This window comes from Nerophis lumbriciformis, linkage group LG07 (assembly GCF_033978685.3).
Source record: "Nerophis lumbriciformis linkage group LG07, RoL_Nlum_v2.1, whole genome shotgun sequence".
NCBI classification, from domain to species: domain Eukaryota; kingdom Metazoa; phylum Chordata; class Actinopteri; order Syngnathiformes; family Syngnathidae; genus Nerophis; species Nerophis lumbriciformis.
In genome coordinates this window covers 32,968,507-32,993,251 of record NC_084554.2, presented here as the reverse complement: position 1 = coordinate 32,993,251, position 24,745 = coordinate 32,968,507, and the positions used below count along the sequence as shown (strand labels likewise).

Here is a 24,745-nt window from a genome sequence, read left to right as displayed (position 1 = left end):
TATTGATAACCAAATAGCAATCTTTCCAAATGTGTACTTATTCATAAGTTGGCAGACTCCATCGAATATGATGGACAACATTTTAAAAATGGCACTTTAACCCTCGGGGGACAAAGGTGGACTTTTTTTGTCCTTTCAGTAATTTCTTGCTGTAATTCTGTCGATATATTTGGTTGTTTTACTCCATCAGGCATGATCTTTCCTATGTTAAATTGAAAAATTTCATTGTCCAATTCTTTCAGAGTGGTGTATGCAATTCACCAGCTGTTATTTGACTATACCCCGAAGCCAAACTGGACATAAAAATCCTTAATTTGTCAAAAAACATTTTGGATTCATATTTTTTTTGTTTTATTTGCTAAAATCTCTCAATCAACATTTAGGCCAAAATAATATACCTGGGCTGTCAAATGATTCAAATATTTAATCGTGATTAATCGCAGATTGTTTAGTGGTTAACGCAAAATTAATTGCAGATAAATATAATTTTTCGTCATATTAAGTGTACCCTGGACTGATCATTTTTTACGTTTTTGTTACCATGAATGGAAAATTAGTTTGCTTTAATAAAATATTTTTCAACATTATGATTTTTTTAAACAGCTCAACACAAAAAATACAAAAGTCCTTAATTTTTCAAAAATAATTTTGGATTCATAATTTTGTAATTTATTTGCTCATACCTCTCTATCAACATTTAGGCCAAAACAAAAATACTGGGGATGCCAAATGATTAGAATATTTAAATGCGATTAATCACAGTTTGTTCATAGGTAACTAAGAATAAATTGCAATTAATCGCAGATAAATATATTTTTTAGTCATAATAATTGTACCCTGGATACATAATTTTCAAGTTTTTATTACCATAACTGTACAATTTGTTTGCTTTAATGAAATCATTTTAACATTACGATTTTTTTTTAAACAGCTCAACACGAAAAGGACATAAAAGTCCCTAATTTTGCAACAAGACATTTTGGATTCATATTTTTTTTAATTTTCTTTGCTCATATCTCTCAATCAACATTCAGACCAAAACAAAATACTAGGACTGTCAATGATTAAAACATTTAATCACGATTAATCACAGTTTGTTCATAGTTAACTCAAATTAATGGCAGATGAATGTAATTTTTTATTATAATAAGTGCACCTTAGACAGATCATTTTAAAGTTTTTATTACCATTACTGGACAATTAGTTTGCTTTACTGAAATATATTTAAACAATTGTTTTTTTAAACAGCTAAACACAAAAAGGACGTAAAAAACCCGCTTTCAATGACAATAAAAAAATTACCTGCAGTGCGTTGGTGTTTTTCCATATTTTGTAGAAATACAGGAGTTTGTGTTCCTCCTGTAAGAACACTTGCTTTCAGAAGAGGAGCTAAACTTCCATGTTTAGATACCAGTTTCATGCATTAATAACATAAAATGGGGATGTAATTTGTGATATTTCTACTTGAATGAATGCTTCTGATATTCTGTACGTTACATGTTTTACAAGTTAATTGTATTTTTATCTCTGCATTACAATGTTTTAACCTTCTCTATTTATTAATAAAATGTAATAGCACGGTGGTTAGTACGTGTGCCTCACAATACGAAGGTCCTGGGTTCGATCCTGAGCTCGGCTCTTTCTGTGTGCAGTTTCCATGTTCTCCTCATGACTGCGTGGGTTCCCTCTGGGTACTCCGGCTTCCTCCCACCTCCAAAGACATGCACCTGGGGATAGGCTGATTGGCAACACTAAATTGGCCCTAGTGAATTAATCTGAGTGTGAATGTTGTCTATCTATTTGTGTTGGCCATGTGATGTGGTGGCGACTTGTCCAGGGTGTACGCCGCCTTCCGCCCATGTGCAGCTGGGATAGGCTCCAGCACCCCCCGCGACCCCATAAGGGACAAGCGGTAGAAAATGGATGGATGGATGCATTCCACCTGCTAAGCATTCTGTAATTGAGGACTATCAAGCAGAACAGGTTATAAAGGAATGTTCACTTTATTTCAATCTGTCATAAAACCTTTATTTAGGTAGAAATATCACAGAATTACATTACAAAACATCATTGACAAAGCATGATCATATCGTAAGCAAATTTTTCATTGTTTTGTTATTCAGACCATATGTGCCGCATAGCGCTATTATTCTGAAGCCGGAAGTATGTGATTGGTATGAGAAGGTGTTTGGACATGTTTTGCTGAAAATCTCTGATAAAAACTTCCTCTCTACCATCTTTTTTCTGTCGAGCTTTTATTCCAGTTTCCTAAAGCAGTTAGTGTAACAATCTACATTTTATGTTGTTAATGCACTCAACTGTAGTATAAACACATACATGAAATTCTTCCTCTCTACAAGCGGTTGTTGTGCGCCCGCAGGCATTTGCTTCGATAAAAAATAGTCTTGTTTTGTCGGGAGGACAACTTGCCATGGCTTTGGATCTGAGATTTGTGCATTTCTGCTTGCTATTTTTGAGCTTGTGGCTTAACAGTAACTGGATGCCATCACAATTCCCAAATCTACGGAACGGGCCGAGGGTCAAAAAGGAGTCAGGACGCCTTAATCGGACGTAAAAAAAAGTTAAGGCCGTTAAAGCGTTAACTGTGAGTTTCTTTTTTATTACGTTAACTTTGACAGCCCGAAAAAATACCAGACTTAATCTTTTTTTTAATTTTATTAAAACCCTTTTAAACCTTTTTCACAGTAAATTATTAATTTGATCAATTTTAACCTGAGACAATATCGGATCAAAAGCATTTTATAAGGTCAAAATTTTTTTGAAAACAGAGAGAAATTGAGAAATGTGAGCAAAAAAGTAATTTAAAAAATCCTAGATGTTTTTACGCCCTTCAAACGTAAGGATTTTATGTCCTGTTTGGCTTTGACAAGAAATAAAATCGAAATAAGGGTTACAAGGTTAAATACCCCATATTGTACTATTTTTAAAATAATTTTACGTAAATGACCCCATGTACCATAGAGCAGTGGTCCCCAACCATCGGGCCGTGGCCCGGTACCGATCCATGGATCGATTGGTGCCGGGCCGCACAAGAAATAAATAAATGATAAATAAAATTAAAAAAATTAAAAACATTTAAAAAAAAATTTTTTATTAAATCAAAATAAAAAACACAAGATACACTTACAATTGTGCACCAACCCAAAAAACCTCCCTCCCCCATTTACACTCATTCACACTCATTCGCACAAAAGGGTTGTTTCTTTCTGTTATTAATATTTCTGGTTCCTACATTATATATCATTGTAGATCAATACAGTCTGCAGGGATACAGTCCGTAAGCACACATGATTGTATTTTTTTATGACAAAAACAAAACAAAAAACCCCTGCAAATAGAAGATTAAGAAGGAAGAAGTATTTTGGCTGTGGCAGTTTTACGGTATATTTTGCTTCCATGTCTGCTTGAAGAGCGTGTCTGTGGGCGAGCAGTCGTAGGCACGAGTGGTGAAACTTTCACGTGAATTCCTAAAACAATATTTCCACCTGTTTTTTGCTCCGTTGTCAACTATTTATTTTGTAACTGTCTACTTTGGCGAATAACTATGACGCTTTTCGCTTTTTAATGGCGTTTTGGTCGGATGAATGCGACCTCAGCACGAGAGCGTTAACATTGAGGATGCATCGCGTATATATATATACAATTTATTTCCACATACGAAAGAGGCCTGGGTCGGATATGAAACATTTGGAATTGCACTGTTCACACTGACATGACAAAATCCGATACATGTTGCATATGGGCAAAAAAATCGTAATTGACCTGCAGTCTGAACAAGGCCATAGTGTAGAAAACGACTGATTATCAGCGCCGATATTTGGCATTTTGACGAATATTGGTTGTTTTGGGGCGAGGGGTTTTACAGCGACATCAGCAGATACAATATATATACACATGTGACACCAGTATTTAGTACTTAAATGTTAGCGGTAGATAGTAAAAACCATTGCTCAAGCACCATGCATGAGAAAAGTTCCCGTTTTGCTGGACCCCAATTCAAGAATAAGTTCAGTTTTTGTATCTGAGAGAGCATTTTTTTTATTTCTAGCGAGAATTATTATCCGGTCTGCTCAGCTGCTTTCATGGTGAGCCCTAACCCTAAGCCCCTTTTCTCCTTCTAATGCAGTGCTGGTCTCTGACAGCACGTCTCCTCTGCTTAGGTCAAAACATTCATTTTTTTGCCGTGAAATCCAGTTTTTGTCCTTATTTTCTGGTGTATTCCCAGTCCCTTGTCGCTCCCCAAGCCTCCGTACGCAACACTCGGAGCGTGCAGAGTTTCAGGTTCCGAAATTTAATCAAATAAGGCGACTTAGATGGACATGAAGACGACAGAAAAGCTGTCTGCCAAAAATCCAAACTTTGTGTCAATCCATCCATTTTCTATATCCTGGCAACTAGGAGATGTACAAACCCAGTTTCCATATGAGTTGGGAAATTGTGTAAGATGAAAATATAAACGGAATACAATGATTTTCAAATCCTTTTCAACCCATATTCAATTGAATGCACTACAAAGACAAGATATTTGATGTTCAAACTCATAAACTTTAATTTTTTTTGCAAATAATAATTAACTTAGAATTTCATTGCTGCAACACGTGCCAAAGTAGTTGGGAAAGGGCATGTTCACCACTGTGTTACATGGCCTTTCCTTTTAACAACACCCAGTAAACGTTTGGGAACTGAGGAGACACATTTTTTAAGCTTCTCAGGTGGAATTCTTTCCCATTCTTGCTTGATGTACAGCTTAAGTTGTTCAACAGTCCGGGGGTCTCCCTTGTGGCATTTTAGGCTTCATAATGCGCCACACATTTTCAATGGGAGACAGGTCTGGACTACAGGCAGGCGAGTCTAGTACCCGCATTCATTTACTATGAAGCCACGTTGATGTAACACGTGGCTTGGCATTGTCTTGCTGAAATAAGCAGGGGCGTCCATGGTAACGTTGCTTGGATGGCAACATATGTTGCTCCAAAACCTGTATGTACCTTTCAGCATTAATGGCGCCTTCACAGATGTGTAAGTTACCCATGTCTTGGGCACTAATACACCCCCTTACCATCACAGATGTTGGCTTTTCAACTTTGCGCCTATAACAATCCGGATGGTTCTTTTCCTCTTTGGTCCGGAGGACACGACGTCCACTATTTTCAAAAACAATTTGAAATGTGGACTCGTCAGACCACAGAATACTTTTCCACTTTGTATCAGTCCATCTTAGATGAGCTCAGGCCCAGCGAAGCCAAGGGCGTTTCTGGGTGTTGTTGATAAACGGTTTTCATCTTGCATAGAAGAGTTTTAACTTGCACTTACAGATGTAGCGACCAACTGTAGTTACTGACAGTGGGTTTCTAAAGTGTTCCTAAGCCCATGTAGTGATATCCTTTACACACTGATGTCGCTTGTTGATGCAGTACAGCCTGAGGGATCGAAGGTCACGGGCTTAGCTGCTTACGTGTAGTGATTTCTCCAGATTCTTTGAACCCTTTGATGATATTACGGACCGTAGATGGTAAAATTCCTAAATTCCTTGCAATAGCTGGTTGAGAAAGGTTTTTCTTAAACTGTTCAACAACTTGCTCACGCATTTGTTGACAAAGTGGTGACCCTCGCCCCATCCTTGTTTGTGAATGACTGAGCATTTCATGGAATCTACTTTTATACCCAATCATGGCACCCACCTGTTCCCAATTTGCCTGTTCACCTGTGGGATGTTCCAAATAAGTGTTTGATGAGCATTCCTCAACTTTATCAGTATTTATTTCCACCTTTCCCAACTTCTTTGTCACATGTTGCTGGCATCAAATTCTAAAGTTAATGATTATTTGCAAAAAAAAAAAAAATGTTTATCAGTTTGAACATCAAATATGTTGTCTTTGTAGCATATTCAACTGAATATGGGTTGAAAATGATTTGCAAATCATTGTATTCCGTTTATATTTACATCTAACACAATTTCCCAACTCATATGGAAACGGGGTTTGTATTACATCATTAAAGAAGAGCAGACAGCAGCTCACACATTATCTTACTTTCTGTAACATCCAGGAAGAAATGTCAGCCATCTTGAAAAATGCCTCATCTATAAGCTACGTGAAGGAGCCTACAATTGTTTTTGTTTTTTTTAAATGTTCACAATATTTCAGGGTTCCTCACGAGGAAACCTTGCAATGTGTTAAATCCACAAAATGCGATAATAATGATTGGCTTGCAAGTTTCTGGGATGTAGGGAAAGCTCATATTTATACCAATTTTTCCAGGAAATGTTAAATATTTTCAAATGCAGATGCTCTACTTAGACTCACGTAATAAAAAAAATAAATCCTCTGATGTTTTGTTTTTTTGGTGCTTAATCAACAACATTAGGGCTGCATAAATCATTATGTCACCACAGGTCTAACGTTTCCTTAAAAAAAAATCTACTTAAGCCTTGTCCAGCTGTTTACTGACATACAGGTAAAAGCCAGTAAATTAGAATATTTTGAAAAACTTGATTTATTTCAGTAATTGCATTCAAAAGGTGTAACTTGTACATTATATTTATTCATTGCACACAGACTGATGCATTCAAATGTTTATTTCATTTAATTTTGATGATTTGAAGTGGCAACAAATGAAAATCCAAAATTCCGTGTGTCACAAAATTAGAATATTGTGTAAGGCTAATACAAAAAAGGGATTTTTAGAAATGTTGGCCAACTGAAAAGTATGAAAATGAAAAATATGAGCATGTACAATATTCAATACTTGGTTGGAGCTCCTTTTGCCTCAATTACTGCGTTAATGCGGCGTGGCATGGAGTCGATGAGTTTCTGGCACTGCTCAGGTGTTATGAGAGCCCAGGTTGCTCTGATAGTGGCCTTCAACTCTTCTGCGTTTTTGGGTCTGGCATTCTGCATCTTCCTTTTCACAATACCCCACAGATGTTCTATGGGGCTAAGGTCAGGGGAGTTGGCGGGCCAATTTAGAACAGAAATACCATGGTCCGTAAACCAGGCACGGGTAGATTTTGCGCTGTGTGCAGGCGCCAAGTCCTGTTGGAACTTGAAATCTCCATCTCCATAGAGCAGGTCAGCAGCAGGAAGCATGAAGTGCTCTAAAACTTGCTGGTAGACGGCTGCGTTGACCCTGGATCTCAGGAAACAGAGTGTATATTATTCATGTTAGCTAACTTTTACTCTAAAGAATCTCGGCTCCAAATATCGGTTATCGGTCTCCTTGACCACTAATAGCGTATTTTTCGGACTATAAGTCGCAATTTTTTTCGTAGTTTGGCTGGGGGTGCGACTTATACTCAGGAGCGACTTATGTGTAAAATTATTAACACATTACTGTAAAATATCAAATAATATTATTTAGCTCATTCACATAAGAGACTAGACGTATAAGATTTCATGGGATTTAGCGATTAGGAGTGACAGATAGTTTGGTAAACGTATAGCATGTTCTATATGTTATAGTTATTTGAATGACTCTTACCATAATATGTTACATTACATACCAGGCACGTTCTCAGTTGGTTATTAATGCGTCATAACGTACACTTATTCAGCCTGTTGTTCGCTATTCTTTATTTATTTTAAATTGCCTTTCAAATGTCTATTCTTGGTGTTGGGTTTTATCAAATAAATTTCCCCCCAAAAATGCAACTTATACTCCATCGCGACTTATATATGTTTTTTTTCCTTCTTTATTATGCATTTTCGGCCGGTGCGACGTATATTCCGGAGCGACTTATACTCGGGAAAATACGGTAATTGATATCGCTCTTGAACCTGAAAAAAATCATATCAGTCAATCTTTAACAATATGTTGGAAATCGGCATCATTATCTTAATCCTATGTATCTTATATCTTGCGATGGCGTTTTTGTTTTGTTGTATGGATTATTTATTTTTTATTACTCATTTCTGCTTTTTCCTTTACTTTTGTAGTTGTATGTAGAAATGGCATCGCTGAAGTGGCATTCGTTTGCATCAGCCCTGTGCTCTTTTAATGTATTTTATTGATGTCCTCTGTGTTCTTTAATCAATCAATCAATCAATGTTTATTTATATAGCCCTAAATCACAAGTGTCTCAAAGGGCTGCACAAGCCACAACGACATCCTCGGTACAGAGCCCACATAAGGGCAAGGAAAAACTCACCCCAGTGGGACGTCGATTAATGTTTTCCTCTTATTTTAATGTGTTTTTGTACCTTATTTTTTGTGGACGTTTTGAATCAGCATTGCAACCACATAATTTCCCCATTGTGGGATATATAAAAGTCTAGCTTATCTTTAATAAAGGCCAATACAGTTCTTAAGTGTACCTAAAGCTAGCACCAACTTCCAAAGTCACGTAAAAGTCATCTTAATGGCAGCGACGCCATGAGAGTGCTCTAAATTTACACAGCAGTAATCAATCCTCTTTCACACAGAGGAGGACCGACCAATGAAAGCCATCTTGTCAACTAAAACAAGTTAATGCCAAAGAAGTTGCTAATGACTACTTTGTGCACAAGTGTCTAAAAAAGAGATACGACAGCTGACTGAAGCGTTGGTGATTAAACGCAGCTGCTCGCTACGTCAAATGCATCGCCTAAATTAGCTCTGAACAGCTGACTTGAGAAGAAACTGCATGTTAACGTGAATAAAGATGCATCATGGTCATTCTTTTAACGCCACAGTTTAATATCATGAAGGATTTAAATCACGGCTGTGCTGAGTTTAGGAGGGGGAGGGGGCGGGCCTTCAGCGCAAAGGGGACAGACAGGGTGTATTTTTGTAAACCATGTGCTCTCCTTCACACCTGTCAGTCATATAGCACTCAAGCTGCTCTCTTAACACACTACACAACCAAGAAGACTACCAAGATGGTGTCAGGGCTCGTCCTGCTGGCAAACTCTCTTCTCGGGCTCCTGAATGCATCCCTGGTGTTTGGAACCAACCTCACTGGTAGACTTCTGGCCAGTGAGGCATTCAGAAGACATTTCCACCTACTGCTCTCCACTTTGGTTCTGGTCGGGCCCGTGCTGAGTTTGTGGGTGTCCAAGTACAGCGTCTTTGCAAACGGCAACCACTATCTTTACAGGTAAATCACTTTGGTACTACTAGAAGGTCATCGCTTTGTATTTAAATAGAAGCTTTGCAGCACGATATATTTGTGTGTGTGTGTGTGTGTGTGTGTGTGTATATATATATACATATATATATATGTATATATATATACACACACATACATACATACGTATGTATGTATGTATATGTGTGTGTGTTTATATATGTGTGTGTTTGTGTGTATATATATATATATATACACAGTGAAAATGTGTGTATATATATATATATATGTAAATTATATATATATGAATATACATATATTTTACTATAAATATGGTGGGGGAAAAAAATAAATATATATATATATATATATATATATATATATATATATATATATATATATTCACTATATGTAGTAAATATATTTCACAAGTATGCTCTTTTCACCTCTCCTGTGGACCATTATGTCATAATAAACCTCAGCAAAGGGTTATAATAGACTAACATTTTCCTAAGTCCAAAAATGAGGAAAAAATGTGCCCCTGGTATAATAATGTTGGTCAAATAAATGTTATATGTACATTATTGTTACTGTCAGTGCTGGTTGGTTGAGACAAATCACGTGGTTCATTTCAACTCAAGTTGCCAAATATGGTCACATCCATCCATCCATGCTGTTTCCCACAGATCATCCTGTTTAGGCACGTGAGGGAGCTGGAGTCTATCTCAGTTGACTTGAGGGGAGGTTTAACTTTGGACAAGTAGCCTACAATACTGTTTTTTTCTAACTGAACAAAATATTAAAATATAAACAAAATATGGAACTTTCAATACAAATCAAACATTTACATCAGGCTGAACATCTTATACAAAACAAAACAATCAACATACAAACAAAAGTTAAAAAAAATATAGAGACCATACCAAATAAAAGACACTAATGACCTAACAAAGTGATCTAAAAAAGAAATGTAATTTATTCGACATGGTGTATTTTTGGCTAATTCAATTTTCTAGATGAAAATTGTAAAACATAAAATATTTGGTATTATATTTTGAAATACAAAAATTTAAATGAAAAACACAATTTTAGATCAAAACAATTTTTTCATTTTGTATTTACTAATATAACAAAAATGAGGATATTTACAATGCAGGCTGGCCTGTATGAGGAAAAACAGCGTTTTTGTTGTATCCTGCGTTTATAAGAACATATTGATCCTTGAAACATACCACACTAGTTGTGTTAAATGAAATATAAAATTAAAAATAAAAACATTTTGCTCTTTGACACTGAAAAACTAAAACATTTGTTTTTCACTTGTAATTTTTGCACCTAAATGAACCAATAATAAATCAATCGTTTTTTGTTTTTCAATTGCCATTTATGTAAAGAAAATGTACTGAGCGATGCATACACTAACCACTTTCCTATCATGTGAAATGTTTGTTTTAACTAATAATTTAAAATTATTAATCCAGTGAGGAAAATTAGGCTTCACTTAATAATTTACTTTTGTGTATGAAAAATTATTCTCGCAACAAAATAATATTAATAGCCATATCTAACTTGCTGTATTTTATTAATATGCCAAATGTAATATCTGCTATAGTGTAAAAGCCTTCAATGTGTTCCGAGGTACAATTTTGTTTTTGCTTTGATGTTTGTCCATGTATGGTGCAATTGTGTGTGCGCAACAGGTATTTCTTATTTTTTAATGCTCATTATTTGTGTTTTTAACTTATTTTTGTGGACCTTTGGAATGTGCATTGCAATGACGTCTATCCTATCTTATGTGCTGGTATTTGGACCGAAAATGTGTTTCCGCTCGCACTTGTACACTACAAGTCCCAGAATGCATCACAACAACTGCCGTGTTAGTAGATATTTTTTCAGTAATTTTCTTGAATTTGCACTTAGTGGTAATTCTCTGACACTACTCTAATTCTGCCTTTTACTCATTTCAACCAAATGTCAGCGAACATATTTGTTATTTTAATTTGTGTTGCTGGTTAGCTTGCGGTGCCAGTCACTTCCGTATGTATGAGGGTCAAAAAGGGTTTGATAAAAAGTCATTACACTAATCGCTTTTTCCCTAATTTAGAACGTTGCATCATTATCATTGCATGATGATGTATTGTATATATTTATAAAATGTGTTAATTCCTACACATAATACTGTCTGCCCCACAGGAAGTTTCTCAATTCAACTTGGGGTTGGACGTGCACCCTGACAAGTTCCTTCATCATCCTCCTCTCCCTATCGGCCCGTCACCCAGCCTCCCTCTGCCTTCGCCATCTCTCCCGACTGGGCCTCTCGGGCCTGATCTGGTGGGGCTGCCAGCGCCTCCTCACCCTGCTGGAGGACGCGGCCGGGACCTGCTACGAGCCCGTCCTCCATGGCCAGGAGAGCGCTGCCTCTTCTGCACAGCCTCTGCTGCTCCTCCATGAAGACCAGACCAAAGCGTCGTGCCTGAGCAGCAGAATGCAATGGCGGGGCTATGAAGTCTCCCAGGACGTGCTCATCCTCTGCTTGTGCTGCCTCTTGCTCGTGGAGGAGCTGTCCGTCTTTGGACGCCACCTCCACCAAAAGTCCCCCGACGGAGCCCCGCTGAGGTTCACGTTCCTCCTGTGTGTGCTTCTTCTCGCCGTCTGGGTGTTCCTGCTCCTGTGTGTGTTGGCGCACTTCCCAAAGTTCCCAGCACAGCAGCTGGGAGGAGCTCTGGGCTATCTGGGATGGAGAGGCCTCTATCAGGGATGGTTCCGCCTCAAACCGAGTTGGCACTGTCCGGGTTTGCCAGGGGACCAACTTTTAACAACAAAAGTAGAATAAAAGTCCGGTAGTTGTGTAACAGTGTATCCCAGCAGGCATGCTACAATTGTTTTTGACTGACCACAGACTGCAAGAAATCTTTGTTTTATTTTGTAATGTGTTGCAAAAGACAAACAAAAAAAGCAGAGGCGCTCAATGGCAGTGTGGCCTCGTTTTGTACTTCATTGACCTGCCATGGCGGGTTGTCTTAGTAGATAAGAGCCTTGCAGTCTCCTCGGGGCCTCTTAATCTTGGCGTAGTTCTTGATGATGATGTCATAGAGCGCTGCCTACGAGAGGAACGCAAGCATCAGAGAGAGAGAGATAGAGGCAGAAAGGGTATATAGAAGATCTTTGACTAGCTATTTGCAGCTCTACTATAATATAGACTGCACGATGCTAGTCAAAGATCCTCTATAATACAGGGGATTCTCTAGTCTAGTTGTTCTCTAACTAGTTTCACCAAGGACCACCTCAGAAAAAAACTTGGCTCTTCAAGTACCACAATAATGACCAACATTAAAATGCAGTAGCGTAGTCGGCCCAAATATTCATTAAAAACAAGGCATAGGTTTTATTTAACAAATATATCTAATATTTTTGGCCACTGTGACTTTACACACAGTTTGAACAGTAACTCTGTTTGAATATTTAGGTGATTATTTGGTACCACCATTGGTACGTGTACTACAGTTTGAGAATCACTGCTCTAGTCTATAATACATAGCATCTTTGGCTAACATTTTTGCAGTAGGTCCTTTAAAACAACAAAGCTCTCCTGACATATAGAGGATCTTTGACTATAGCTATTTTGCAATAAAGCATAGCTCTTTTATACAGACTGTAAAAATCCTAGTCAAGGATCCTCAAATAGTCTTTCATATAGAAGACCTTTGGCTAACCGTTTTTGTAGTGAGGTCCTCAAAAATAGCAAAGCTCTTATTTTATTAAGATCTTTGACATAGCTATTTTGTAATACAGCATAGCTCTCCTATCATGTCAACTGCAACAATATTAGTCAAAGATCCTCTATAATACATAGAATATTTGGCTTACATTTTTGCAGTCGGTCCTTAGGCCAACTATGCTACTGTATTTTAATGTTGGTCATTATTGTGGTGCTTGGAGAGCCGAGTGTTTTCTGAGGTGGTACTTGGTGAAAAAAGTTTGAGAAGCTGGCTTCAGCCACCCCCCGCGACACCTAGAGGGACAAGCGGTAGAAAATGGATGGATGAACCACTGCTCTATAATGAGGATCTTTGGCTAACAGTTTTGCAGTAGGTCCATAAACAGCAAAGCTGGTGTCAACATATTGCTTGTTTAAATCTATGAGTGGCTTTATTAGAGCTGCAACGATTAATCCATCAAATTGATTAGAAAATATTCTGTTCCTTTGATTGATTTAGTGTAATTAATAAAAATGTATCAAATCCGGAACACAAAGGGTGCCGGGAAGTTTAAATGCGCGGAAATAATTTCTACATGGCCGCTGTGGTGTGTGTGCCGTTATGTGTGGCGGGGAACAGCTGACATGTTTATTAAATGTTTTAATACACACACGTAAAAGAGCAAGTTAAATGTTGATGTGCAATTAATTGTAAAAAAATAAAATAATTTAAACTGTTATCCCCAAAATATGCACTGAGGCATGTGTTTTATTCCATGACAAACTAATTGATAAATAACTAAAATAATTAGGTGAGCTAACGTGAGGGCATAGCACAGCGTCTCATGTTTGAGCTTTTTTTGATGCCACCAGAGTGAGGAAAAAGGTGATGATAACCCTAAAACTGTTCATTTGTCTTTACTGCAAGAGGCTAATTATGATATAAGGTATGCAGCTGATTAAATATCTATTACATACACAAATTACACATTAATTTCAGCAATAACTAGGGACAAGCGGTAGAAAATGGATGGATGTACTTTATACCGCCACCAAGTTACAGTATTGCTCTGAAACGACATCCTGTTCCTGTCTTCAAAGGGTGAGTAGCTTTGCTTTATTTTAGTTTCACTTTACAGTGATTCACTTCTATCCACACTTGGAATGTTGGGGTATGATTTAAATCCTGTTGAATGTTTAATATTTCCAATGGAAATGTGTCAAAAAGAAGCATCGGATGCTCTTTCCTGCAATAACGTCTTAGTCGTTGAACTTTCTATTGGTCATTGTGGTTGCAGTTTGCACTTCTTTCATGTTGCTAAATAAGGTAACAGCGCTCAGTGTGTTCCACTCCCTAGTTCTAAAACCGTATCTACAGATTTACTGGCATGTGTGCATGAAAGCGCTTGTTAATAGAAGGCAGCAGGAGCACTTACATATGTGGCACAGATGTCCAGCACCATGAGGCGCAGCTCAAAGTACTGAGTCTCGTCCAGCTGGTGAACCAGCTCCCTGAAGTCTCCCTGCAAGATGCAGACAGCAGTGTTATAGAATATGGAGAATGTAATAACTGGGTGAATACAGTACAATCTACTGACCACGTGGGCGGTCTTTGATGCTTTGGCTACTGCGTCACCTCTCTCGCTGTAGTATCTGACAAACAAAACATGCAATAAGCAGGAAGCACAATGTTCTGCTTTAGAGGGGCTCTTACTTTGAAATCTGAGTCTGGAATCCCTCGATTTTAGTGCGTGCACTTGTCAATATCTCAAACACTTTTTCCTATTTATAAATGAAAAATAATGTTTAAAAAATGTCATTGGAAGAAAAGAGGAAAAACGTGACTCACTTGCACTGCTACTCCGAAGTTGTTACCATCTTCAATTGTGGGTATTTGGAGTTGTAGCCACATAGAAACCTGCAAGAAACATTCATTATTCCATTTAGAGCGTATTCATTAACATTTATTGTCGAACCACACTTTCAATTTCAAAATCATTTCAAATGTTTTTTCCCTAAAGGAAATTAATGACAGTACAGTACAGGCCATATTTAATGCATTTTAACTACTCCAGGCCTAAAGTAACCACTGTATAATCAAACGTAAAGTAAATATACTCTATGGTTATCACTCTTCATTAACTTCCCGTTCTATTGTTATCATCACTCTTCTATTGAACTTCCTGTTCTACGGTTATCACTTGTCTTCAACTTCCTGTTCTATGGTTATCATCACTTTTCATTAACTTCCTGATCTATGATTATCATCTTTTTTCTTAAACTTCCTGTTCTATAGTTATCAACACTCGTCTTCAACTTCCTATTCTATAGTTATCAACACTCTTCCTGTTGTATGATTATCAATACTCTTCTATTCGACTTCCTGTTCTATGGTTATCAATCTTTTTCAACTTCCTGTTTTATTGTTATCACTCTTCTTCAACTTCCTGTTCTATGGTTATCATCACTCTTCATTAACTTCCTGTTCAATGATTATCATCACTTTTCTTCAAGTTCCTGTTCTATAGTTATCAACACTCATCTTCAACTTCCTGTTGTATCATTATCATCACTCTTCTATTCAACTTCCTGTTCTATGGTTATCACTCTTATCAAATTCCTGTCCTTTAGGTATCATCACTCGTCTTCAACTTATCGTTCTATGGTTAGCATCACACTTTTCCTGTTCTATGGTTAGACTCACACTCTTTCAACTTCCTGTTCTATGATTAGCATTACTCGTTCAACTTCCTGTTCTATGGTTATCACTCTTTTTTTAAACTTTCTGTTCTTTGGTTATCATCACTCTTCTTTAACTTCCTGTTCTATGGTTATCACTCTTTTTTCATCTTCCTGTTTATTGTTTTCATCACTCTTCATTAACTTCCTGTTCAATGGTTACCATCCCTCTTCAACTTCCTGTTCTATGGTAATCATCACATTTCAACTTCCTGTTCTATGGTTATTATCACTTATCAATTTCCTGTTCTATGCTTATCATCACTTATTGTCAACTTCCTGTTTTATGAGTATCATCAATCTATGTCAACTTCCTGTTGTATTTTTATCATCAATATTCAACTTCCTGTACTATGATTGTCACTCTTCTATTCAATTTCATGTTCTATGGTTATCATCACTCTCCTCCCGAAGTTGAGTTCCAGCAAAGTGAACATCTTTTGGGGGTGTTTGGCTTAATAAGTTCCATTGTAATGATGGCTCTTCTTGTTGTGTCCTTTCAAAATAATGCACGTTATTAATGGAGTGGAAGAGTCCTTGTTTCTTTCTCATCCATCCAGGACAGACAGACAGACAAACTACAAAACATTAAGACCAACCGTGTTGAGCTTCTCCTTTAGTGTCTGAATCTGAGGCTTGACTTCCCGCAGGAGCGTCTCCACTCGCTCGTTGCAGCAGATCGGACCACAAGGAGGGCCTAGTGCATGAAAATTATATATTATATTGAATAACCTATTACGAATTACGAGCAAGAGCCTGTTTACACTACAATACTTAATTTCTATTGTTACTAATAATAGCAGTAACCAGTTAGTCACTTATTTACTGGAATCATGCAGTCACATCAGTCATAAATTCCCAGCGTGACGTTATTCACCTGAATCTTCCTCCTCCTCCTTCTTCTTCTCGTCTTTCTTGCCCTCCTTCTGTAACAAAAGGCAAAGTGTTTGCAGCTCTGATTCTCCCGGCGGCCCCTTTATTGATAGCCACTAAACAAGAGTTTGTCGTGGCCCCATTTTGGTCTTTAATAATATATTAGGTTTTTGTTATCAGACTCCTGCCCAATACCCAACGTCGCCGCCCCACATGCATGCCATAAAAACAAATTAATGACCTAATTCTGTTGAAACTAGCTTTTTAAAACACATGTAAAAACCTTATTTAGGTTTTTGGATGCAACTTGTAATGTTTTCAAGATTTTTTATGGAGAAAAAACTAAGGTTTTGGACCTTTTAATAATTACCATATCTAGATGAAGTGAAAGTAAACCAATTTGTCTTGCAGGTAAAAACTCCCATCCATTAAGCACAGTCGATGGTGCACTCCAATGATCAGAAAGACCACAGTTTTTTTTAATCATTTATGTTTATGCTTCATCTTTAATGTTTTTCATCAAGTGTTCAAACTAGTGGCATCACTAACCCTTTTTACGGGGGTTTAAACGCTACCTAAAATATCCTTAAACCCCCTCGTATTATTTGGTGTTGCTTAATTTCTTCTCTTTTTTTTTTTTTACACAATAGTCCTGACATAATTCATATTAAGTAGCTGGAGTGTGAGTTTCAATATACATACAACTTTTTATTATACGATTTATGTTAAGTTTTCCTTTACTTCATAGTGCAAGATAGCAATTAGCTGATTTATGTAAGATTAGCAATAGTGCATATTATAAATATACATCATTATTATTAATACATCTACTGAGGGTTAAGTCTAGTCGTTCATCTGTTTTGAACTCTAATGAAGGTTACTTGAGCGCACCAAAATGATGTACTATGAGATGCAAAATTTAAACATAACGTTGTACAATGCTGCCATAAAGAGATTTATTATATTTGTACCTTTCTTACTTGATCCTGAATCCCAAATGAATGAATGCATAAATGTTAGCTTTGATGACATATGTGTTGAGTGAACAGTGAAAGAACTCACCCTTTTGTATTTTTTGCAAGTGTGTGTGTGTGTGTGTGTTTTGTGACCCATTCCCTAATTTGATTGATTGAACAAACTTCTTATTTAACTTTGACAGCAGAATTGATTTTATCTTTACTTTTAAGGAGGTCGTCTTTTATAACTAAATGAAAAAATAAATCTTCAAATCTTTACAAAACCCTAGGCCATGATCATGTAGCGCTCCCTAGTGGTTGAGGCCCTAAACAACCGGTCCTGGATGTTGCCAATGCCCAAACATTTCCATACCTCCTCCTTCTCCTCCTTCTTCTTGCGTTTGGCCTCCTCCTTGACAGGATCCGGTATTGGGATGTCCAGCGGTGCCTTCAGGGATGCCAGGTCATTGCAACTGAAATGAGTCTGAAGGCAAAACTAATTTGCAATGTGCCCCGTTTTATTTTTTTTGATATCATATTCAACCATTTAAACACTAACCTTCAGTAGCACCTGCAGCTCTTCAATCTTCTGGGGGAAAAATTTTGAGACCAGTCCTTCTGCCTTTTTTCCCCCGGGAAACAGAAAAGTATTATCCAAATCAAAAAGACTGACGGATTATTTTACAATACTACTCAAAAAACATAACCATAAAGTAAACAATATTTTATGACATTGTTTTGTTCTGGGTTTTTTTAACATTTAAAAAAATGTTGCTACATTTTTAAATGCTCAGTCGCCAACATTTTACTGTAAAAATAAAAGTGGCAACGCTTTTCAATTTACAGTCAGAGACTGTAAAAACAACTGTTGATTTTGTTAAAATAAAAACTGGCAACTGAACCGTTTTTTTTTAACTAACTTTAGAAATAATTAAATTTACAGGAATTTAGTGTAATAATTTTAACCTTAATTTTACGAGGTAATTCTGATGAGTGAACTTTCTAAAATGATTAATGATGATTAATCCAAAAATTGGCAATGTCATGTAAAAAAAATATTAGTATTTATTTTGAGTTCATATTTGTTTTTCTAGCTAAAATATACCTATTCAACTATTTCTTTTGACAATTTTGAATAAACGTTAAGCACCATTTCAAAACGATATTAAAAACTGGCAGCTTAATCACCAGAATTTTACTGTAAAAATAACAATGGTAGCGTTTCTCAATTTACAGTAATTCAGTGTAAAAAAAACACTATAATTTTACGGTAAAATTCTGGCCACTGAACTTTTTAAAATTAAAATGAATAAAAAAGTAATAACTTCTCTCCTGACCTTATTGTGGTAGAGGAGTTTGAGTGTCCCAATGATCCAGGGAGCTATGTTGCCTGGGGTCTTCTATGCCCCCTGGTAGGGTCTCCCAAGACAAACAAGTCCTAGGTAAGTGACCAGACAAAGACCAGCTCGAAGACCTCTATGGAAAGATGCAATCAAGAACCCAGATTTCCCTCACTTGGACGCGGGCCACCGGGGCCCCCCTTTGGAGCCAGGCCGGGACGTGGGGCTTAATGGCGAGCATCTGGTGTCCCTATGGGGCCTGGCCAGGCACAGCCCGAAGAGGTAACATGGGCCCCCTGTCCAATGGGCTCACCACTCATAGGACGGGGCATAGAGGTCGGATGCAGTGTGAGCTGGGCAGCAGCCAAAGACGGGGCCCTAAGCGGTCCGATCTTCGGCTACAGAAGCTAGTTCTTGGGACGTGGAACGACACCTAGCTGGGGGGTAAGGAGCCTGAGCTTGTGCTCGAGGTGGAGAAGTTCCAGCTGGATCTTGTCCAACTTACTTCGACACGCAGCAATGGCTCTGAAACCAGTCCTCTCGAGAGGAGCTGGACTCTCTTCCACTCTGGGGTGGGAAGGAAATACTTGTTGCCCCGCGGCTTAGAGCCTTTACGTTGGGAATTCAACCCAGTAGACGAAAGGGTAGCTTCCCTTCGTCTTTTTTTTTATGCACCAAACAGCAGCTCAGAGTACCCACCCTTTTTGGATTCCCTCGAGGGATTATTGGAGAGTGCTCTCCCAGGTGATTCCCTTTTTCTGCTGCGAGACTTCAATGCTCACTTTGGCAACAACAGTGAAACCTGGAGGGGTGTGATTGGGAGGAACGGCCGCCCAAATCTAAACTCGAGTGGTGTTTTGTTATTGGACGTTTGTGCTTGTAGTAGATTATCCATAACAAACACAATGTTCAAACATAAAGGTGTCTATTATGTGCACTTGGCACCAGGATACCCTAGGCCGCACTTTGACTTTGTGGTTGTGTGATCGGATTTGCGGTCTCATGTTTTGGACACTTGGGTGACGAGGCCAAGGTTTCTACCGATCACCACCTGGTGGTGAGTTGGCTCCGATGGTAGGGGAGGATGCCGGACAGACCTGGCAGCCTCTAACACATTGTGAGGGTCTGCTGGGAACGTCTGGCAGAGTCTCCTGTCAGAATGAGTTTTATTTACCACCTCTAGAAGAACTTTGAGCATGTTACGAAGGAGGCGCTGGACATTGAGTCCGAGTGGACCGTGTTCGGTACCTCATTTGATGAGGCGGCCGATCGGAGAAGTAGCTGCAAGGTGGTTGGTGCCAGCCGTGGCGGTAATCTCAGAACCGGCTGGTGTCAGTGAGGGATGCCGTCAAGATGAAGAAGGGGTCGTATCGGGTTATTTTGACTCATGGGGCTCCGGAGGCAGCGGACAAGTACCGACAGGCTAAGCGGTGTGCGGCTTCGGCGGTCGCACAGGCAAAAACTCGGACATGGGAGGAGTTTGGAGAAGCCATGGAAAAAGACTTCCAAACGGCTTGGAAATGATTCTGGACCACTATTCGCCCCCTCAGGAGGTGGAAGCAGTGCACTGTCAATACCGCGTAGGGTGGGGACGGTGTGCAGCTCACCTTCACTCAGGATGTTGTGGATCGGTGGAGGGAATACTTGAAAAACCTCCTCAATCCCACCTACACGTCTTACTATGAGGAAGCAGTGCCTGGGGAATCTGTGGTGGACTCTCCAATTTCTGGGGCTGAAGTTGCTGAGGTAGTTAAAAAGCTCTTCTGTGGCAGTGTCCCGGGGGTGAAAGAGATCCGCCCGGAGTTCCTTAAGGCTCTGGATAATGTGGAGCTGTCTTGGTTGACAAGACTCTGCAGCATTGCGTGACATCGTGGGTGGTGCCTCCGGATTGGCAGACCGGGTTGGTGGTTCCCCTCTTTAAGAAGAAGAACCGGAGGGTGTGTTCCAACTATTGTGGGAACACACTTCTCAGGCTTCCCGGTAAGGTCTATTCAGATGTACTGGAGAGGAAGCAAACCCGGATAGTCGAACCTCGGATTCAGGAGGGCCAGTGTGGTTTTTGTCCTGGTCGTGAAACTGTGGACCAGCTCTACACTCTCGGCAGGATCCTCAAGGGTGCATGGGCGTTTGCCCAACCAGTCTCCATGTGTTTTGTGGACTTGGAAAAGGCCGTTTCCCTCTGGAAGTCCTGTGAGGAGTGCTTAATGTGTGGCAGTTTGTTCCCTGTATGATTGGTTCCATAGCTTAGTCCGCCTTGCCTGCAGTAAATCAAACCCTTTTGCAGTAAGGGGTTGGACATAACCATGTCTGCCCTTTGTCACTGGTTCTGTTCAATACTTTTAAGGACAGAATTTCTAGGAGCAGTCAAGGCGTTGAGGGGATCCGGTTTGGTGGCTGGAGGATTAGGTCTCTGCTTTTTGCAGATGATGTGGTCCTGATGGCTTCATCTGGCCAGGATCTTCAGCTCTCACTGGATCGGTTTGCAGCCGAGTGTGAAGCGACTGCGATAAGAATCAGCACCTGCAAGTCTAAGTCCATGGTTCTCGCCCGGAAATGGGCAGAGTGCCATATCCGGGTTGGGGAGGAGATCTTGCCCCAGGAGGAGGAATTCAAGTACCTTGGAGTCTGGTTCACGAGTGAGGGATGAGTAGATCGTGAGATTGACAGGCGGATCGGTGCAGCGTTTGCAGTGATGCGGACCCTGCCTCGATTCGTCGTGGTATAGGAGGAGCTTAGCCGGAAAGCAAAGCTCTCAATTTACCGGTTGATCTACTTCTGATTGACGATCTATTTGGGTCGTAACTGAAAGGACAAGATCATGGGTACAAGTGGCCGAAATTAGTTTCCTCCGTCAGGTACCGGGGCTCTCCCTTAGAGATAAGATGAGAGGAGCTCAGAGTTAAGCAGCTGCTCCTCCACATCGAGAGGAGCCAGATGAGCCAGGGACGCTTTCCTGGGGAGGTGTTTAGGGCACGTCCGACCTGTAGGAGGCCACGGGGAAGACCCAGGACACGTTGGGGGGACTATGTCTCCCAGTTGGCCTGGGAACGCCTCGGGATCCCCCGGGAGGAGCTGGACGAAGAAGCTGGGGAGAGGGACGTCTAGGTCTCTCTGCTTAGGCTGCTGCCCCCGTGACATGACCTCAGATAAGCGGAAGAAGATAAATGGATGGATGGATTGATAAAAGTAATAAAGTAATGTAAAAAAAATGTTTTTTATTTATTTTGGGGTTATTTTATTATAACTAAAATATACCTATATTAAAAACGTGTGGCTTGGTCGCCAGAGTTTTACCGTAAATATAACAATTGCAACGTTTTTCAGTGTAAAAACCACCGTAAATTTTATACAAAAATTCTGGCGACTGAACTTTTTAACATTTTAAATTAATATAAAAATAATAATGTAATGTAAAACATTTTTGGTGATTTTACGGTCATTTGTTTTTTAGTTGAAATCTACTTATTCAACAATTTAACAATTTTGAATAAACATGAGCACCATTACAAAGGATATACATCTCTGCTAGCACAAGCTAATACACTTTAGTACGAGGAAATAATATAAATACATTTTGATTATTTTAAATTAAGAAATACACAATTTGGCCATGTTCTGGCAATGTTGTGGTTTAAGTGTACCGGTATACAATTCACAATGATGTGTTTCTTCTTCGTTTCCTCCTATTTTTGTAGCAGTGCGCCCCTTAGCGGCGACATATCGGCTAGTACTGCCTTGTTCATTTATTTTAAGATATAGTTTGGCTTTGTCTAGAATACCAAACCATGCAAAAGAAGAAGAAATATGTTTTCAAACAGATCCATTACCTCCTTGGTGAGCTTCTTGGAGAAGTCCTCCACCTGCAAAGAGGTAAGACTAGGTAATTTAGTACATTTGTTGTGTCATCGTGTGGCTCCCATTACTAAACTCAACAGCTCAGCTTACAGCACTTACTAATGTGTAACTATGTATCAACTTTAAACAGAAACTTGGTTCAACTGTCGAATCACTTTTAAGTTAAAAAATATTAAAAGCACCTTAATGTCCCTCACTATCTATATAATCGACATATTTAGATTGCTCACCTGCTGCTTCGCCTCGACGCAAATATCCATATCGGACATGACGCCTGTAAACTGAAAGAAACTGATTCAATGTTGTTATTAAAATGTATATGTTCAAAGTGAGCGTTGTGAGAGAGATTAATTATCCTCACCCGTCTTTGTAATTCAACGCCACGAAAAAGGAAACCCCCAGTTACTCAGCAGTAAAACTGAAAACGAAAGTTTTTGAGCAAATAAGTACTTCCGTACAGTCTCTATCCCGCGGTGCATTTTGGGATTTGTAGTTTTATATCTATTGACTTACTGAGGCAGGACTCTATTCAGAAAAACGACCACTGCTAGGGCCACTTTTTCTTATTTAATTTTTTTTCATTTATTTATTTAAGAACTGCACACATTAATAAATATTTCTATAGAAGCACATTTTCAACTAGTCCTTGGGCAAGGTATAAAATGCCAACAATTCATAGCAATAAAATAAAACACGACATAATCGTAGCAAGAAATATAAATAAAACAAAAAAAAACATAAAATACAGATGATAAACCCGCAAAAACCAAACTAATCTAGTTCAAGGATAAGACGGTGTACAATTTATTAATGAAACCTGATTTTACCTGCCACCCACACTGGTTTAAATGTAATTTAGATAATGGATTATACCAGGGGAAGGGAACCTATGGCTCTAGAGCCAGATGTGGCTCTTTTGATGACTGCATCTGGCTCTAAGATAAATCTTAGCTGGTATTGCTTAACACGATAAGTAATGAATAATTCAGCTGGTAATCACAGTGTTAAAAATAACGTTCAAAATATAAAACATTCTCATGCATTTTAATCCATCCATCCGTTTTCTACCGCACCTGTTCAAGAAGTCGCATTAATAGTAAGAAGTATTTTATTTATTATTGGTTAGCTTCAGAATAACAATATTATTAAAAAGAATAAGAGACTTATTATACTTTTAAAATGTTGGTCTTACTTAAAAATGCACGCATCTAGTTGTATTCAGTGTTGAAAAATATTATATGGCTCTCACGGAAATACATTTAAAAATGTTTGGCTTTCATGGCTCTCTCAGCCAAAAAGGTTCCCGACCCCTGGGTTATATTATGTAAAGCGCTTTGAGTCACTAGAGAAAAGCGCTATATAAATGTAATGCACTTCACTTCACTTATTTTTGCATCTAGATGTCGGACTACGGTCAAAGTGTGAACATGTTTTCAGATTTATTATGGTAACGGTTTAGTTTATTTTGAACATGCATACAACGTTGCATTCAAATACTGTAAATCTCATCTTTACGGCTTCACAAGTAGTGTCTTAATAATTTACAGAATTTCTAATAACCACTTAAAATGTTTTATTACATGATATAAGAATACATATGTGCAGTAGAGCTTATTTTACAATAACATAAATAAAATAAGAAGTAATAGTTGTTTGGTAAAAACTAGGTACAATGTGTAATAATACTTTAATTTTTGACAAAAGAAGGAAGAGTGAATTTCAGAAAACTACACTATTATTCTTATTTTCTCTTCTGTGGGCACTTAATTATGCATGAATACAAATATAAACACAATGTAATGCCTCTGAGTCATGTGACCACAGTGCGTGTGGATTGTCTTTCTGCCACAGTTCCAAACAGACAAAGACAACAAAACAAAAAAGATGTCAGCACCTTCAATTATAGCACGTAGCACATGCAAAGTACCCTAAATGCTGACATCCACTCATAACTTCATCACAAATTGCAGTTTTTATTATAATATTTAGGTTAATAATAGTTATATTCTCTGCAAATCATTAAAAGACAAGCTTAACTTAGAATGTTTGTGCACACGTACGACACCTCAATAAGTCACGTATTAAATGTGTGTTATTATTCATGTTTGGACCCAAAGGGCAAAGGTAAAGTGCTTGTTTACACTGAGGGGAGAGGACCATTAGTTGTTGATTCTTTGATTTGATTGAATGCTTGATTTAAAAAAACAAAAAAACATTGTAG

The 24,745-nt window shown here is 38.5% G+C and overlaps 2 protein-coding genes across 3 annotated transcripts; one reads left to right on the top strand and one right to left on the bottom strand.

The window, feature by feature from the left end:
- Positions 1 to 8,071: 8,071 nt before the first annotated feature.
- fitm1 (fat storage inducing transmembrane protein 1) lies at positions 8,072 to 11,972 on the top strand. Its single transcript, XM_061965441.2, has 2 exons — positions 8,072 to 9,094; positions 11,258 to 11,972. The coding sequence occupies exons 1-2, from the start codon at positions 8,667 to 8,669 to the stop codon at positions 11,895 to 11,897; spliced, it is 1,068 nt and encodes a 355-aa protein (XP_061821425.1). The 5' UTR covers positions 8,072 to 8,666; the 3' UTR covers positions 11,898 to 11,972.
- Positions 11,966 to 22,988, bottom strand: psme1 (proteasome activator subunit 1). Of its 2 annotated transcripts, none has more exons than XM_061965442.2 (12): positions 22,886 to 22,988; positions 22,755 to 22,805; positions 22,497 to 22,529; positions 17,889 to 17,951; positions 17,703 to 17,813; positions 16,378 to 16,426; positions 16,100 to 16,197; positions 14,611 to 14,679; positions 14,476 to 14,543; positions 14,360 to 14,414; positions 14,198 to 14,284; positions 11,966 to 12,165 (listed from the first exon to the last, which is right to left on the bottom strand). In XM_061965442.2, exons 2-12 carry the CDS (start codon positions 22,791 to 22,793, stop codon positions 12,085 to 12,087), a joined length of 753 nt encoding a protein of 250 aa, XP_061821426.1. In that variant the 5' UTR covers positions 22,794 to 22,805; positions 22,886 to 22,988; the 3' UTR covers positions 11,966 to 12,084. The 2 variants fall into 2 exon arrangements, with proteins under 2 accessions (XP_061821426.1, XP_061821427.1); XM_061965443.2 differs by having other exon boundaries at positions 22,755 to 22,815; positions 22,886 to 22,957.
- Positions 22,989 to 24,745: the final 1,757 nt, after the last annotated feature.

Bases quoted from the DNA above. Each gene is read 5' to 3' on its own strand.
- fitm1 (XM_061965441.2), top strand. From the start codon at position 8,667: ATGGTCATTCTTTTAACGCCACAGTTTAATATCATGAAGGATTTAAAT. The intron at 9,095-11,257 runs GTAAATCACTTT...TCTGCCCCACAG, and splicing joins GGCAACCACTATCTTTACAG to GAAGTTTCTCAATTCAACTT.
- psme1 (XM_061965442.2), bottom strand. From the start codon at position 22,793: ATGTCCGATATGGATATTTGCGTCGAGGCGAAGCAGCAG. The intron at 14,544-14,610 runs GTGAGTCACGTT...ATTTATAAATAG, and splicing joins ACTTCGGAGTAGCAGTGCAA to GAAAAAGTGTTTGAGATATT. The intron at 14,285-14,359 runs GTCAGTAGATTG...TGCATCTTGCAG, and splicing joins CATCAAAGACCGCCCACGTG to GGAGACTTCAGGGAGCTGGT.